This window comes from Pituophis catenifer, unplaced genomic scaffold (assembly GCF_029215685.1).
Source record: "Pituophis catenifer annectens isolate HBS135680 unplaced genomic scaffold, rPitCat1.0.hap2 SCAF_3, whole genome shotgun sequence".
NCBI classification, from domain to species: domain Eukaryota; kingdom Metazoa; phylum Chordata; class Lepidosauria; order Squamata; family Colubridae; genus Pituophis; species Pituophis catenifer.
In genome coordinates, this window is record NW_027256883.1 from 146,813,965 (window position 1) to 146,831,782 (window position 17,818).

At 32.0% G+C, this 17,818-nt stretch overlaps 1 protein-coding gene across 1 annotated transcript in view; it reads right to left on the minus strand.

The window, feature by feature from the left end:
- LEPR (leptin receptor) overlaps positions 1 to 17,818 on the minus strand; it is a 45,469-nt gene that overhangs the window by 21,141 nt on the left and 6,510 nt on the right. Inside the window, exons 4-13 of the mRNA XM_070939483.1 lie at positions 15,046 to 15,251; positions 11,966 to 12,111; positions 10,785 to 10,929; positions 9,306 to 9,599; positions 9,100 to 9,217; positions 5,454 to 5,653; positions 2,567 to 2,715; positions 2,218 to 2,377; positions 2,037 to 2,119; positions 641 to 857 (exon numbers count right to left, since the gene is read on the minus strand). Coding sequence (XP_070795584.1) covers positions 641 to 857; positions 2,037 to 2,119; positions 2,218 to 2,377; positions 2,567 to 2,715; positions 5,454 to 5,653; positions 9,100 to 9,217; positions 9,306 to 9,599; positions 10,785 to 10,929; positions 11,966 to 12,111; positions 15,046 to 15,251 — 1,718 coding nt within the window. The remainder of the gene's footprint in view (positions 1 to 640; positions 858 to 2,036; positions 2,120 to 2,217; positions 2,378 to 2,566; positions 2,716 to 5,453; positions 5,654 to 9,099; positions 9,218 to 9,305; positions 9,600 to 10,784; positions 10,930 to 11,965; positions 12,112 to 15,045; positions 15,252 to 17,818) is intronic.

Consider the following 17,818-nt stretch of genomic DNA (forward strand, 5'->3'; position numbering starts at 1 on the left):
TAATTTCCTTGGCCACATGTCCAAATAGCTATACTTCATTATTTTTTGTAATGAAATAGGTATTAAAACATAATTAGAGACTATAGTCAACAATATTTAATATTTATTAAATATAAATGTAGTTTTGTAAATCAAATGTAGATCTTGCCTTGCCTCCTCCACTATTCTGGAGGGAATCAGTGGAGAGAGAGGAATCAAACATGTCAAAATGATGTGTACAATTGGGCGATCAAATAAAATGCACGATATCTGCATTGCTTGGTAAAAAGGAGCATGACTTTATCACCCAACTTCATCCATTGTTTTAATGTATGATGACTCCATTGACACTTTTGCACGCTTTTGGATGGCCTCTACATGCCATCCAAAAGTGACATATAATCCTTGGCTGAGGAAAATACAGATCACTGTATAATTTTAATAAGAACACTGTCCATATATTTTGGCTATTTTATATATAGTACATGTATCAGCATTCCAGCATGAGAATAATAAAAATGAATGTATTCAAAATTTTGGTTGAAAATCCTACATTCTTTTGGAAGGACTTTCCAAAAGATCAAATACCTTCTGCATTAAACGTATAGTCATACATTAAAAGGGTTGTGTGGGAGCAAGAATCCAAAACGGTTGCTCTTACCTGTGCTTATTTGTTGTGAAAGAGTTAAAATAAAATTCACAGAGGAAGGTCCAATTGAGTTGATTGCTAGAATTTTAACAGAATGTATTTCTTCGGACCATGAAAAAGTGTAAGTAGTGTCATTTTCTATATAGTCAGACCAAGCAATATTTTCTGAGGTATTATGCTCTACTACATAGTCTAGAACACTACATAAAGAAAGATTCTTCATCAGTGGCTGTAAAAAAATACACATATATTAGATATTTTGTATTGCAGTTGAAACTAAAGTTTAGATTTTTTTTAATAATATAGGAGAAGATATTTGATTCATTTCCTACAAATGTTAACTTTCACAGTCTTATGTAGCCAATTAGGTCAGAAATTAAACTAATTTGCTGAGAAATCAAGAATTTTAAACTGATTTTTTTCAAAGTGCACTGGAGGTTTTTAAAGTGTGAAAGCAATTAGATGGATTTCTAATTTAGTAAACTATCTGTGCTGGTTCCATATTTCTAAGAATTCTGATTGGAAACACTTGTTAGTTTAGACAGACAGACTGTTTTTGGTTTAAGGCATTGGGTAGAATCCAGTAGCATGGGAACAGACTTATGCTCATACAGGAGAATATTCTCTCCTTCTCTGTGCAACAGCTCATGTATCCTCAGGATCTAATCTTTATACCTGGAATCTTCGGAGAAAATTTTGAAATCATGTAGAATATTGAAAGGAGAAGGAAGAACTATTTGGCTTTAGGTTTTATTTGCGTTAACTGTTGACATTGCAAGTACAACTTTTTGTACTTGCAATGTAAAAGTTGTTCAACTTTTTAAAAGGTTGTAGGACTTTAAAGAACCATGCTATAAATTTGCTGATGCGCTGATTTTGATAATAAAGTTGTTTGGATCATGCATCCCTGAAAGGCAGTGCAAACTTGAATTATGCCTATCACAAACAGAAATGCAAAAAAAATCTACCTTTAATTCCTTTGAAAACAAATTTAGAAATTCTATTCCAAGGCAACTTTTAGCATTAAAGCCTACTAGGATTTATTTTTTCCTGAATCAAAGCTTAATCAAGAAATAGTCCTTAAAAAAAGATACACTTCTGAAAGTTGCATGTAAACAATAATAATTACATTATGGAACTTCAAATTTTTAAAAACTTCCCCTTTTCTATTTTTAAAAAGGCTCTTGATTAATATATGTTAAGAATTGTGTAAATCAGGCCAATATATAAAATGTCTTCTTTATATTTTTAACTAATTGAAAGAGAAAGCCAAATTGACTATTACCCCACATACATTAACAGTAAAGGAACTGCAGTTTTAGCTAGTTTGATATAACTAATTGTAAAGAATAATAGAGCAATACAAAAAATTAGATGTTGAGCATCTTATTCTTCTTCTCAGAATTACCTTCCAAAGTAAAGTAACATTTTTGTGGTTCATAATGGGATCTTCATTAATAACTCTCCAGAATTCAGGTCCTCTCAAAGGAGCTGAAAAAATAACGCATATTTCAAATTGTTTACATACAACTTGTTCTAAATGAAAAGCATACAGGTAATAGCCAAAAGCATATAGGTAATATACTGACCTTTGATATCCTTAACAACTGTATAAGCAGATCTGCTCCAATCACTCCAATAGCCAATTCCTTCAGTCATCCTGCAGCGCACCTGAATAATGTAAACTATACAGGGATCTTGTACAGCAATACTCACAGAGGTAACTGATACAACAGGAACTTCCTGAATCTATAAAAAAAAAGCAAAGAAACCTAACCAATAATAATAAAATAATTTCTGAATGGCTAAAGCCAAGATTAGAAAAAAGAAAGAAACATATCAAAATTGTTCTTTTTCCTCCCAAGATGAACCAGACACTAATAAAACTAACAGAAGAATCCTCAGTAAAGCATTAGTTTGCATTAAATCAGAACATACCTTCCAGTTAATGTCTTCTCCGCTAGCCACATATCGAACTTGAAACTGAAGGTCATTCTTTGGAAGTTCAGGGTTCTTCCAACTCACATTCAGTTGCCCAGTGTCCTCTGTAATTTCAGCTTTGACACTGAAGGGAGAGAATGGCTTCACTAGAAAGGTAAACAAAAGAAATTTGGCTGACTTACTGGATATCTCCCTTGGATATCTATGCATTGGTTCTTCCCTATTACATTTCACCAAAATAATGTATCTTGCAATTTATAAAAATGTGTCTTTGTCATACTTTAATTGTAAGCAATTGCAGTAATAACCTGTTGCCTTAAAAAAAAAGTTCCTTCTCATGAAAAACTGCATCTGTGATTCTTTCTTACCCAATCTAGAATTAACTCATGACCACTGTGTTAAGCTTGTCCTGAAATCCAGAGGACAGCATTGCTCCTCCAAGGTTTTTCTGGTATTCTTACATTTTTGGAAGAAATATAATATCTAGCTTCTCAATAATCTGGTAAAGACTGATAGCTGAAAAATACTGAGTGGCCCAATTCTAAAGATTTTATGGAATTGGATTTCTGATGTTAAACTTCCAGGAAGAAGAGTGATTACCAAACTATTAACATATAGGCAGGATAAGAAGCAATGGATGGAAACTAATCAAGGAGAGAAGCAACCTAGAACTAAGAAGAAATCTCCTGACAGAACAATTAATCAGTGGAATAACTTGCCTTCAGAAGTTGTGATTGCTCCAACACTGGAAGTTTTTAAGAAAAGATTGGACAACCATATGTCTGAAATGGTATAGTGTTTCCTGCCTAAGCAAGGGGTTGGATTAGAAGACCTCCAAGGTCCCTTGCAAACTGTTATTCTATTCTATTCTATTCTATTCTATTCTATTCTATTCTATTCTATTCTATTCTATTCTATTCTATTCTATTCTGTATGATACAGATGCAAGACAGGGGTGGTATTCACTTACCTTGGCTACTGGTTTGCAAATGTGAGTGTGCTCGTGCTCGTGCTTGCTTTGCTCGCGTGTGACAACTGTGCATGCACAGGACCTTCTGTGCATGCGCAGAGCGTCAAAAATGGGACGTGATGTCGTCCAGGTGGGTGGGCGGAGCCTCCTGCAGCCGCCGCTACCGGTCACTCAAACTGGATAGAACCAGCTGAATACCACCACTAATGCAAGATCTAATTAGAAATCATTTTGTTTTCAAATTAATTTTAAGTAAATTTTATAATAATTTAATAAGGAAGCCAATTATATTTTGTGGCTTTTAGAAATGCAACATGTTTAAACCTGTTCAGTAAAGATGATTGGTTCAAACTGCTCAGAAAATCACAGCAACGGTTGCTGATCTTCAGCAATGCTAGAAAGCAACCATAATCTTAGGCCCATTGAGGGCAACAGGGTGGATTTATAATGTAAATATGTATTATTTTTCCCCCTTTTAACACGTCATTGTCCCATTTTCTCATTCTTCACCACCTTCCCGGCACGCTGACTCATGCACAATACTGGAGATCCGTAAGAAGGAAAATGCTCAGAACAAAGGACTGAAGGCAGGTAAAGCTGGTGACAAAGAGAAGTCTAACTTCTCCTGTACACACATCTCTTTTTTGATGTTAAAATGAGGTGTCTTTTATGTTCTGCTTTAAAGGTGGAAGGAGCAAACAACAAACATTGCAGCCTTTGTCGTATCTGTAGCTGCAACAGAACTGAATCTCCAAAACCAACCTTTAAATGACGATACAAGGCCTTATGATCTTGTTATTGAATCCTGTAATGTGACTCTTGAGCCAGAATAATCTGTTCTATACATCACCTCCCTATCTATCAACATGGAAATGTAATAAAGACATATTAGAAATGAAAACTTATTTTAAATGTTTATTGCAAGACCTGATAAATCATTGCAATTTCATATGCATTTAATTTTCTTTCAGTTTTAATAAATACAGCTATCTTTATCTTCCACACAGGCTGACCAAATAATTAAAATGGCCAATTGAAAGGAATACTTTGGAGGTGGAATATGAAAAAATAGAAAAAAATGAACCCAATAGTATATATATGTAAGCAGCAGCAATTACATTTTTATAATTACAGATTGAAATACAGGATACGTCTTAAAAGGAATTTTGTATTGCAGCTTGCATTAGCTGTATTACATACATCTTAAAAGGGAGGCAAAAACCTAAGAGTTTTTATTTCCCTTTCATTCTTACATTTAAAAAGCTGTTTTGCAAATTGTCTTTCCTTGGAAATGAAATTTGTTGTAAGCCCTTAAAGAGTTATATTTGAACACATACAGTATAACATGCAGATTCAACAATAGCAGCCATCATCTCAAAGTCAAAATTCAGGCCCTGCCTCTTTGGGATACAGAATGTTATAGTATGTAAAGTAGTGTTTATCACAAGAAAGTCAGTTTGGTGTAGTGATCAAGATATCAGGACAGAAATTGGGATAGAGAAAGCACAAAGACAGCTGGATAACTTTGGGCCAGTCATTCTCTCTCCACACTAAGAAGTAGGCACTGGCAAACCACTTCTGAAAGCCTAACAAAAATACTACTGGGATTTGTTAAGGCACAAGTCAAAATCAACTGTGACTTGGAAGTATACCCCAAAAAAGGATTAATGATGTGAAATCACAACCCCATGTCAATCTTCCCTTCCCCTGTCCTCCCCTCTGGTTGGTGCTTGTACTGTGAAGATAACAGAGAAGAAGAAAACAAAAAAGGAGGAGGAGGAGTTGGAAGAGGAGTTGGAGAAGGAGACCCATGATATCTTAATTACCCAAAAGCAGAATGGGATTAATTGCCACCCTGACAATCTTCAAATCAATTTAGGCTATAATCCATTGTTGGAAATCCCTTTCACTTACCTACTTCTTTTGGAAGGACACATACTGGTCTTGATGTAACTGTTCCCAGTGAGTGCTTAATCTCTATCCACATAGTGTATCCAGACAGAAGGTAAAAGGGTTGAAAGATGCACTCATAAACATTATTTTTAAGCAAATTACATTCTTTCACCTCTGAATCGGTATGCATGCTCAGAGATTCTGAACAGTATATATCGTTCCTTAAAATAACAAGAAAAAAATACATGTAAAGTTAGCACTTGAGATCACATAAGTACTGTAATATAATGTCTTCATAAAAAAGAATTTAAATATCTTCACATATCCTGCAGTTTTTTTATTTTTTAATTACAAAATTATTAGTTAACTATTTCAGCTTACTCAGCTAAAATGAACAATTTTATTTATGTATTCATTTAATTATAAAATGTATATGTCATTAAACGTTATTTCAGCATATCTCCCTGAAATAAAGCTATGTATTATAATATATTAAGATGTAAACAAAATCTTTAGACAAATGCCTGGAAAATCTATTTGCATCTCAGAATTTCTCATTTTAGATCATCAACACCATTGTCTCAAATCTAATGAACTAAGAAGCCTTGAAGCTCATTCTAACTATACATATTTTGCTATAACGTTTGAGGCCACTGGCTTCATCATTACATTTGAGGCTGAGTTTTTCCATACTGCCATTTCAGTCAGATGGGAAGTCAATTATGTGAAGTACTGGAAGACATTTGGCATGTGTCATCTTACCAGAACCTGAGTACACACAGCTGGTGTACTCATGATTGATTACTTGATTGTTGTTATTAGTCATGAAAGATATTGCCTCTTTAACCAAGCCACAGATTTTGAGTCTCTTTGAAAATAGGTAGGTCATCCTGTTTTATATTTACTTTTTGGTAATCCACCAGAAAAAAAAAATAAACCTCACAGTTTGATGTAAAGCCTGCTAAAATCAGTGGGAATGCTGATACTGATAATGAATAGGATCTGTGAGGAAATGAATAAATGTCTCTACAAGATACCACACTAAAAGGAACTGCCATCAATCTAGTTTCTCTCTGCGTTGATGAAAAACTAAAAGTGACAGGTACATAATATGTTTACTTTCATTAATGTTTTCTCTTTCTTTTGCAGACTTCGGGATGGAGGGGTGGGAAATTGAATTATCAGTTCCATACATAGCACTGACTGGTGACATAATCTCTCTTTGTGAAAGTGTACACATGAACTAAGATTATTAAGGGGTATGTGCCATATTGCAGTTAGAAAAGAGGGACAGAGACAGAGATCACTTCTAGCACACAAGGAACTTTGTAAAACTTATTCTTGTTCATCTTCACAATGACTCTAAGAAACAGGTCAATATTAATCTCATTTTGAGAATGGGAAACAGAGGTTGAGGAAAGGAAGGTGATTTGAACAGCACTTTGCAAAAGCTAATATCCAATACTGCCACAATACTGAGCCAAGGAGCCTTAAGCCAAATGTAATACGCACTCCTTTCCCTGGCAAAAGACCTCAGACTAAATTTATTGATTTTAAATGAAACTCATTTTTTTCCTCTAAGATGCTCAGAACTGTATTTGCAGCTTAACAATAAAACTATGAGTATATTAGGCTGTGAGACAATGACTAAGACAAGATAGTTCAGAGGTCTTCACAGTTAAGCCAGATTTTAATCTGCAACACCTTAGTTACTACCAGAAATGTCCGCAGGGAGATCAAGGGAAGGCAAATTATGAAAGCAGCTTCCAACATTTTCAAGAAAGAATTAGATCCTGTGGATGCTTCTGATCACCATGTTATATGACTTATTTCTTAAAGTGTCAGTCCATGATTGACCACCGGTTTATCTGCCCCAGAACACTCTATCTAGGAGCTCTGGTCAGCAGGTGCTGTTTAGAGCTAAAAGATAGCAGATGAGGTAGCATGCCACCAGATTGATTCACATTAGAATAAAGAATTAAGATACCCTAGGGTCAGTCCTGATCATCCTTCTCTTCAATGATGATAGGGAGATTGATTACTTATTTATTTTATTTATTTATTATGAAATGTATTTGCCACCCATCTTGTGTTCAACGACTCTGGATGGCTTACAACATAAAAACATTAAAAAAACAAATACATTTCATAATAAATAAATACAAATAAACACTATTTTTCAGAAAGGACAGGTTTTGTTGTATAAGAGGAAGACTTGAGGATTCAAGGACATTGGGTACTATATATTACATTCTTTAATACATTAAGTTCCCCTAGAAAATTTGGATTAAGTAACCTAAACCCAAAGAATAATCTTGGCAAACTACTGTATCTTCATGACTGAGTTGAATTAATAAAGCTGGAGTTATCAAATCTGCAAGTAACACAAAATTTGATAGCTTAATTCATACCCTAGACAATCAAACCAAAGTAACCAGTTTACCAAAACTGGTAAACTGGTTACTTTAAAAAGTGATCGTTCTTTAAACTGTCATCTATACATTAAATTTACACATAAGTTATATATTTGCACAAAGACCTGTGGAGAACTTTCTTACAGAATCATATTTGTTACATACAACTTCATTAGGCACCACTTTCACTAAAACCAATAAATGACTCCAAAAGAACAGAGAGGATTGCAACCAGGTAGAAGGATGAGTTCCGTAAGATTAAGTATAGTTGATCACCATTTGACCAAGAAGTCAATATGGAGCTTGCAATAATTTTATAATATCTTGATGAAAATTTCTAAAGAACTCAAAATATTAGCACATTCATTTGTGCCATTTTGGTTGGCCTTAAGAAAAGTATTGTCTCAGCAAGTGGCAGCATTTAGTTGACCTGCTGTTGATTCAATACTTATATAAGATTGGGCCTGGTTTGACCTACATGGAATATCAGTGATACAGCAAGACTGATATATTTAAAAAAATATTGCAGGAGGTAACGGCAAAACATATCTTTAATTGCATGGAAATTACATGGACATGTCCAAATTACAGTGAATTATCTTGATAAGAGGAAGATTTCAGCAATGGATGGTTCCAATCCAGCTAAATATATTTAGTAATTTATTAAATTGAATATTTTTTAATATCTTTCACCCCTAGAAAGTCAACAAAATTAGCACTATTACAACAAGGATTATGACCAGAGTGCAAGAAGCAGTTTCATGAATAAAAAATGTAATGCATGTTGGTATTTATAGGACTGAATTTCAAATCAAAAGGGTCACAAAATATCTCTACTTCTGCTGTTTAAAAACCAAAATTTGGGACCTTAATAGTGTGCATCAGATATTCAGTCTCAAAACTGCTCTTAAGCTCTAATGTGATGAGGGAATATAATAAAGGATGCCAGTCAAAGCTACAATTTCTAGCCCAAGCTCCCATTAGAATTAGTGAAGCTGCAATTCCCAGAGTATCTAAATTATGTTTAACCATGCTCTCTGAAATTTTGACAGTTGCACTCACCTCTGAAAGTATCAGATTTGAAAAGGCTATTTTAAAGGGCACAGAATTCAGTTTTCCCACTTAAATCACATCCAACCTTTCTTTTAATGAACACTTCCATATCACTGTATAGGATTTTCCTCAACCCTGTACTAACTTGAGCTCTGAAAGAAAAAGCTTTTCAAAAATACTATATTGAAATGAACATTTACCTGTAGTATCTTAACAGCAAAGTACTCTCCAAAAGTATTGGATCTGGGTTGATGGACCAGAAACAGGTCATTTTTTGTAAATTGCCATAGGTTTCACATGTGATATTGATATTAGCATCTATTTGAAAGACAGCATTAGTGAATATGCAAACAAAGAATAAGAGTTCATCAGCATTTATAATTGTAGAAACAATCTGATATATTACCTATTATGTATAGTTCAGCATAACGGTGATTACATTCCTTGTTTTCATTACAACAGTATAAAGCATTAAAAAGAAAATTTCCTCCAGGCTTCATTGCAGGCAAGTTGGTAAGTGTAACTTTGCTAGTGTAGTCATTCACAAAAGTGTACTGGCTACTTGGAATTTCTTTTGCTAAATTCAACCACCAGACTATCTTCTTTGATGAGATAATTTTGTCTTTGGTTTTATAAACACAATAAAAAGAAATGTTTGTTCCAACACTTGCTAGGAGTTTGGAAGGGAAATACATGACATCTATTACAAACAAAAGAAAGAAGCATTATAATATTTTAAATAATTTTTATAACATTATTCTTTATAAAAACAACCACAAATGTTGGAATTTTTAACAACACGTTTCCCATGTTATTTTTTATTACTTTGTAATATACTTTCTAATTCTTTCCTCATTAATCAAGTTTCAAATTTCAACACATGAAAAAGGCAGTCCTCCCTCAGATTAGATCATGAGCGTCCAAGCTTTTGGCTTGCCTGGGCCACACTGAATAAAGAGGAATTATCTTGGGCCACATATAAAATATATAATATAGTTGATATATATAAAATCACATAATAATGTTAAAACTTGTGGGGTCATGTTATTAGCTATCCAGGGCCGCATGAAGGCCATGGACCATGGGTTGGACATCTCTGAATTACATAATATGCTCTTCCTCCTTAGTTATGAAAGATGATACCCCAAACTTTAGAATTAATTGATTCCAGATTTGCATTTTAATCCCTCCTTTCAATCATTCTATAATGTGACAAAAACAGCCATTAGTCCACCATTCCTTTAGCTTTAATTCATTATTGTGGGCATCTATTCAGGATGCATTTGATACATTTGGAATCTGTTATGAGTAACATCTTGTATGCCACTCAAGATCTTTAGATTGAGATATATTACAGATATTGTAAAAATAAAAAAAACAATGTTTAACTTCTCATGGGCCATGATGCAGAGTGTGTGTGTATCTATGTTTGTAGGCTTCTTTTACCCTTTTATAACTTTTTACTATTTCTTCTATGTTTCTGTAGTTTTTAAAATCCTTGTAAAATGTTCTTTTAATAAAACGAATAATAAATAAAACATTTATTATCATCACTATCATTATTACTATTTTCATAATTATACAAATACAAATCTATTTTAAAAATTGCAATTATTTAGAATAAATTCTCCATTTATCCAAATTAAGATTACATTGAAAGTTCATTTGAATCATAGTTCATGGTATTCTTACAAGAAAGATACTCTGATTTCAAATATTATCGACTATCATTCCATGCATAAATTGCATGTATCATGTCAAATTTGAACCTACTCAATTTTTCAATTCAAATTATATAACACATAAGTGGCTTTATATTTTTCAAAGCAGTCAAATAAAATGATCTAATATCCTGGATTAATAACATTTTTTTATGTGAATGTACCTTGTAGATCCATGTTAAAAGGTGAGCTCCAATCACTCCAAAGACCTAATTTCTGATGGTTCTTGCACCGAACCTGAATTATATATGAAGATTCGAGTAATTCATTATTTATGGTCAGCGATGTTCCCATGGTAATTTCAGCCACCTATTAAATTATATTTTTAAAAATAATAAGAATAATGCCATTCTTTCACTGAATTAACTTAAAAATATAAAATCAGAGATTATAAAATGAAGCTAATAAAAAACAAAAGAGGGTTTATTTCTTGGTTTTAACACCTGACTTTATATAAAGTTTATGTGTCCAGAATGCAAAGGTTACATACGTGCACTCCATGGGGACATTGTCCCCTTCCAATTTGGTTGATAGAAAATGCATTCAGTAATACAAAATGAAAATAGAGAGGATTGTGCAACCTTTCACATATGCACATAGAACTTGCTTCCTAGATGATCCATGCCAAACCTCAAACAGATTTAAAGTAAATTTAGGGAGTAGTACTTTTTGTGAATATGTGCAATTGGGAGAGTAGATTGTAATCCCACTGCATCTCACTTAAAAGTATGTTTTTGTGCTTGCATTGTGAGCTAATGAAATACAGGTAGTCCTCAACTTATGACCCATAATTGAGCCCAAAATTTATATTGTTAAGTGAGAAATTTGTTAAGTGAGTTTTGCTCCATTTTACACCTTTTCTTGTCATATCCGTTAAGTGAACACTGACATTGTTAAATTAGTAACATGGGATGCTGTAATGGTCATAAGCGTGAAAAATGGTCATAAGTCACTTTTTTCAGTGCTGTTGTAACTTTGAACAGTCACTAAATGAACTATTGTAAATCCAGGACTACCTGTATAATCCAATGAAAATGAAGCATAATTAAATCCCTTTTATTTTGAAGTATTAGGTTTGTTAGTTTTAATCATTTCAATGCATAGGTGTCCAGTACAAACCATTATAATGAAAACATAATGGAAGACTGGCTACAAATATCTAAAACATATTGTTTATGTATTGATCTGACAACATGTATTTCCTCATTATTCTATCTTGCTGCTGCCAAATGTAAACTCATAGTTGCAAGAAAATTATTAGTTTAATCTTAAATTAAGCTTGCCAAATTTACAGTGACTCTTAAATCTATTTTATAAGAGGCTCAGAATAAGGAATTTGTCTCACCTGTTGAAAACTTTTAGTTGAGTTTGTAAAACATTTCACTTCGTATAGAAATAAATTGGATTTAGATGCTGGCTGAGACCAAGAGATTTTTATTTGTCCTGTGTCTGTCATTTCAACTTGCAGATATAATGGAGGGTCAGGTTTTACTGCAAAATAGTATGATAAACAATATGCCTTAAACACATTTATTTACAGTAATATTTTAAGCTTGCTAAAATGTTTAATTTGATCATCTCTATATGTGCATACAATTATTTTATTTACATAGGATTAAATATTTTTAAATAACACAGTTAATATCTAGAGCATCTTTTTCAATCAATTTCACCTTAATCAAGAAAGAGTACCCTATTGGCTCATGTTCCAGTTAAACAAAACAATTTCAACATATAATATGCATAAATGCCTTGGTGGTTGTGGTCTGAAACAGTTGTGGCTGGAGTTTGTTAAGTATCCAAAAGAAGCAAAATAAAATTAAAATTCTCATATTATTTACTATGTCAAAGTTTGAAAGGAAGATTTCCCATACCAGGCAATAAGTTTGGTAGAAAAAGAACAAAAGTAGGTATTTTTTAAAAAAAAAGATTAATAATATAAATAAATGACTATGTTTTTCTAATTCATGGAATGAAAAGTTTAACAATATTCCCTTATATTAATGCTAACTCTAAAACTGCCACCTGGCTAGGTTGAAATCTGAATACAGATATTTAAGATCAAGTATCAAACAATATACAAATTATTTTATAAGTAATTATAGAATTTGATAGTATTTGTTTAAGGAGCTATAATATTAAATACTGTATGATACATCTCATTGTACCTTTACTTGGCCTGTATATTATAATAATTTCATTTATTTTCCATAAATTATATTCACATAATATATATTTGATCTGAATCACTGTTATGTGAAAATGATGTATAATTCTGTACTACTGATTTGAATATTCAACTTTTATCACTATTCTTGAATTTCACAATTTTATCTATAACTACATTTCTAGATTTATTTGAGAATCACTGCTTTGCAAATAAGCATACTAAAGCAATATAATTCAAACAATATGACATAATTCAAACATTATTCATGTTATTAAAATATTTAATCATTTACAAATTATTCAAGGTATTTGTAAAATGAGTGAAATGATGTACAATAACATACAATATATCAATAAACCAGCAAGTATGATTAAAATATGAAAAGGCAATAAAATCAATATTTGCAATGGAGTTTACAGAAGATCATATGTAAAGTTTTGCTTAAAAATATTACTTATTCTTATGAATATATACAAGACTGCATTTCTAGTAATTCAGTACACACTGATTTATATTATGAACATTTCTGTGGCTGCTGCTTGAAAAAGTGTGCACAAGGACAAATCTACATCTTGTATTAGAGAAAGAATCTCACTTCATTTTTAAAAACTAACTACCACTAGAAACTCTGTGCCTTGGAAGAGTAAGTTTAAAAGTGGAAGTTAACATCACAAAACTCACTTTCGCAATTCCATTCCACAACAAAGTATAGCTGACTTTTGTAAAAAGTTATCTTAATCCATATTTTTAAAAATAGATCCAAACCTTGCATCATTTGAAGTGATGTAACTGAATTATAACAAATGGTATTGTCGTTCTGCTAACTAGAAGATTTAAATATCTGACTATTGAAAAACATGATTTACAGAAACATTGTGTAATGCCTGTAATTCCATCATGTTTCCCAAACATTAAACTATATTATAACTAATATAAAACACTCATTCTAAAAAGTTTATAATAATTTACTAAACTAATATAATAAACATTCTTTATCTATTTTTATTATAATAAAATACAAAATAGTTCAGACAATGAGTAATTTTGAAGCATCTACTTATTAAGCCAAAAAGTATCAAAAGATTAAATGCAACCATCATCTGATTATATAAAACTCTGATTTAATTAAAATTAAAAAATTAAAATTAAAAAACTAAATTACATTTTAATGAAACAAGCATTGTACTAATACAGCTACTAAAATGTAACCTTTCAGAGTGTCAGCATCTCCTCAAAGTCCCCTCCCCCCCCCATTTTTACTCTTCACACTTGGAATAAAGCATTACAAAGTATGTTAAAAAACATGATTTTTTAAATAAGAATGCAGATCAACTTCCCCATTTTTATTCCATCAAGATACGTTGACACTATAATTTCCACAATTACTAGCAAACTGGAAGTTGTGGTTGCAGTATAACTAAGGGTACCATAGAATAGAATAGAATATTTTATTGGCCAACTGTGATTGGACACACAAGGAATTTGTCTCCTGTGCATAAGCTCTCAGTGTACAGACAACAATAAAGTAATATCATAAGATACCAATAAGAGAATATTAGATAGGATTGGTATCTTTGACTTATCAAATCTTAACACTCATTTGTGTATTTTGTGCCACGGCATAGATTATGAAAAATAATATATTCTTCCTTGAATACAATTTTATTTATAATATATTATGAATTTAAATAATTTAAATTTACTTAATAAATTTAAGTAAAGTGTCAGAATAGTGAAATGTCAAAATATAAATCACAATACTCAATGAATGCTAGATTTATAACTAATAATATTAATTCAATGTTTTAGGGAATTCATTCAGGACTAGTATCACTAAACAGAATGACTGTTTTACTTCTAATTAAAGCATGTTGGGATGCCAAAAAAAAAAAGATTTTAACATAAACATTTCGTTCTGCGCTGCTTTTCCCATTTCTTCCTAGTTCTGAGAGAATCTATCCTTTAGAGCAGTGGTGGGCAACTATGGCCCTTTTATGACTTGTGGACTTCAATTCCCAAAATTCCTGAGCTAACATGGCTGGCTCAGGAATTCTGGGAGTTGAAGTCCACAAGTCATAAAAGGGCCATAGTTGCCCACCCCTGCTTTAGAGTAAGTTTGACTTAGCCATGATGTACATCTATACCTATAAACCAAGGTTGTCTTCATTACTGTGGAATTTCAAGAATAATTCTGGCTTAGTCTGAAAGAACTTGGCAAGCATGCTTGATGTTTTTGCTAATAGATCAAAACTTACCAATATCTATAGGCTTGACTGACATCAATGGTGACTGCAGTAATATATTTCCATTTGTGATCTTGAGCCACATAATGTAAATATGATTCAATTTTACTGAAGATATCTGACATTCATATTTTTGGGCTTTTAGAATATTACAATGAATAGCTGTAGAATTTTCCTTTAGTAAATTTGTAGAAGCACTTTCCAGTGATGCATCTGTTCTGAAAAGGAAAGAAAACCAGGCATTTTCTTGTTATTTCTTTTACTAGATCATGCAAAGGACTTTATTAGAAATTCTGTAAATTGTTTGCATTATTTTTGCTATTCAAGAAATGAAAAAAAAAAAAACCTGTGTTGTAAATGCCACAAAGCACTTTTACTTATACAAAGGCATGATAAAAAAATGTGCAGCCATTTTATATAATTATAACAATCCATTCCAATTATATTATTAAAATACATTTCTACATCAATATCTATAAGCACTATCAAGACATTCCTATGGCAGACGGAAAAACAAACATTTGAATGATGGTGTGCATGTACCATTACAACTATCCCATTTTTATCCATTTCATCTATTTTATTTAAAATAGAAGAAAAATGTTGAAAAATATGAAATCTTCACTGATCAGTGTATAGAACTCCCTGTCTTGTCCTGTAAGTGGTAAATATCCTTGCTTGCAGTGAAACTCCTTTTGGAAAAAGATTTGAGAAACAAGAAAGGAGGCAGAGTGTCCAGAAAATTCACTCCACAGGGGAAAAAAACCAAACCTTAGTGGCTACTTCTCTCCGCTAAAACTCCCACCAACCATCCAAAGGCAACACAAGCTCTCTATAATTATAATACTTGACTGGGGGAGAGGAAACCTAAGTCCAAAGCCGCTTCAGTGTTTTACATCCAATTTTTAAATGTTCCCGTTTAAAAAAGGGAAAAGAATTTGGGGATGATCAGAAGTTCAATTGTTTTACAAGGAAAAACCATAAGACAGACATAAGGCAGGCATGGTTGTAGGGTGATATATTGTGTTGTTGTGTAAATGTAGCGTTTATGAAATAGTCCAATAGTGCTATTACCCATTTTTGTAGAAAGACTCAAAAGAATCCAAGAATTAGCACCACTGTATGGCAGTTATTTGGGTAAACTTTGGACAAATAGAAATTCCTGCAAAATATTATTGTGTATTAAAGGACAATTTCATATGGTTGAATTTTTTGGGTGAGTTCCCCCATACGTAGCCAAAGTTTGAAAACTTCAAAATTTTATATAATATTTTTAAAAATCCTATAGGGAAGGAGAAATTATTTTTCTGCAAAAAAAAAAAAAAGTGTCTGCTTGATGCTTTAGAGAACCAAATCTTCAGTGAGTAAAATACTTTTTAAAGACTGTTTTGAAACCATAAAATCATGCTTTTGGAGCAGGTAGAATCACTTACATTACAATCTTGTTTTTTAAAATGTGAGTAAGTTAATAAATATCGAACATGTTTATACTGTTTGGAAAATGAATTCCTAGGGAAGGTTAAAGAATGGAAGAAATAAATAGAAGCAGCTGAAAAACACTCACAGTTGCCTTTGTACAATATTTGTTATAATATTAGATCCATTCACCTTGGAATACTATTGAAATCTTTTCAGAATGAAAAGGTATAGTTTTCTTGATGTTATAATCTGAATTTTTCTTTTTTCAGTCTGTACAGACATAATACCAACAGAATTTTAACAGAATATGCAACAAGGCAAGGAAAAAGGCTTGCAAAGAGAAATATAAAATTGCATCTGTTGCTTTTTAAAAGGCTATGCCTCTTTTCAGCTTTTTCTTCAAAATTATATCCTTTGAAATATAAAATTACACTAAAACATCAAAATTAATATCTCTCAAATATTCTTATGTTATCTTCATGGTGTTAAATCTAACACTGTAGTTTATTAAGTAATTATATAAATATGCTTTTCTCATTTCAAACTCTTTTGAATCAATATGCATGACATCTATCTGTATGATTTTTTTTAATGCACATCTATTTTTTATCTTGTTTAGCTTTGCTTTGTTTTTGTATTTTTTTTCCTTTTGGGAGTTTGTATTTTAATGTTCTGAATAAAATAAAAAAATATTGTCAAAAAAAGAATTCAAACTCTTCTGAGTTCATTATTTGGACTAGATTATGGAAAGTCTGGGTTTTTTTTTTAATTTGACAGTATACTATTTTGTTTTCCTTCCTCTAAAAAATTCAGTTCAAAATATCTTCTTTGGCTGACCTCTCTAAATAATTTTGTTTTTTCCCAAACTAGAAAAGTGCTCAGATGAAACAAACATCTTTTTGAACATATATTAACTTGTGACATCCAAAATGGAAGGTACTAGATGAAGTGTAATAAAAAGACCAAATTAGCCCTTGGCAACAACAGTGTCAGTGTGAACAGAAGCAGTAACTAACAAAACACCTCAGTCCTTGTGGCAGATTGTCAAAGTAATAAACTAAACACACACATAAATTAAGCAGTGAGTGAGTTTAGCAAGAGGGCAAGGGCAAGGCATTTGATCATTTCCTTCCCTGCAACAATGAATAATTCAACAAATAATTTTTAAAAATACTATGGAGAATTGTCATCTGGTATGAATGATCTCTATGTTTACTATCTTTTTTTAGTTTTTAGACAACAGTTCTATTCTTGATAGAAAAGAATATTTGTAGCTTAGGGTAGAACTGTGGGTCCTTGGTGCAGTCAGCTGGTTGTTTTCTTGCAGACGTTTCATTGCCAAACTATGGTTGATATGATGATGTTA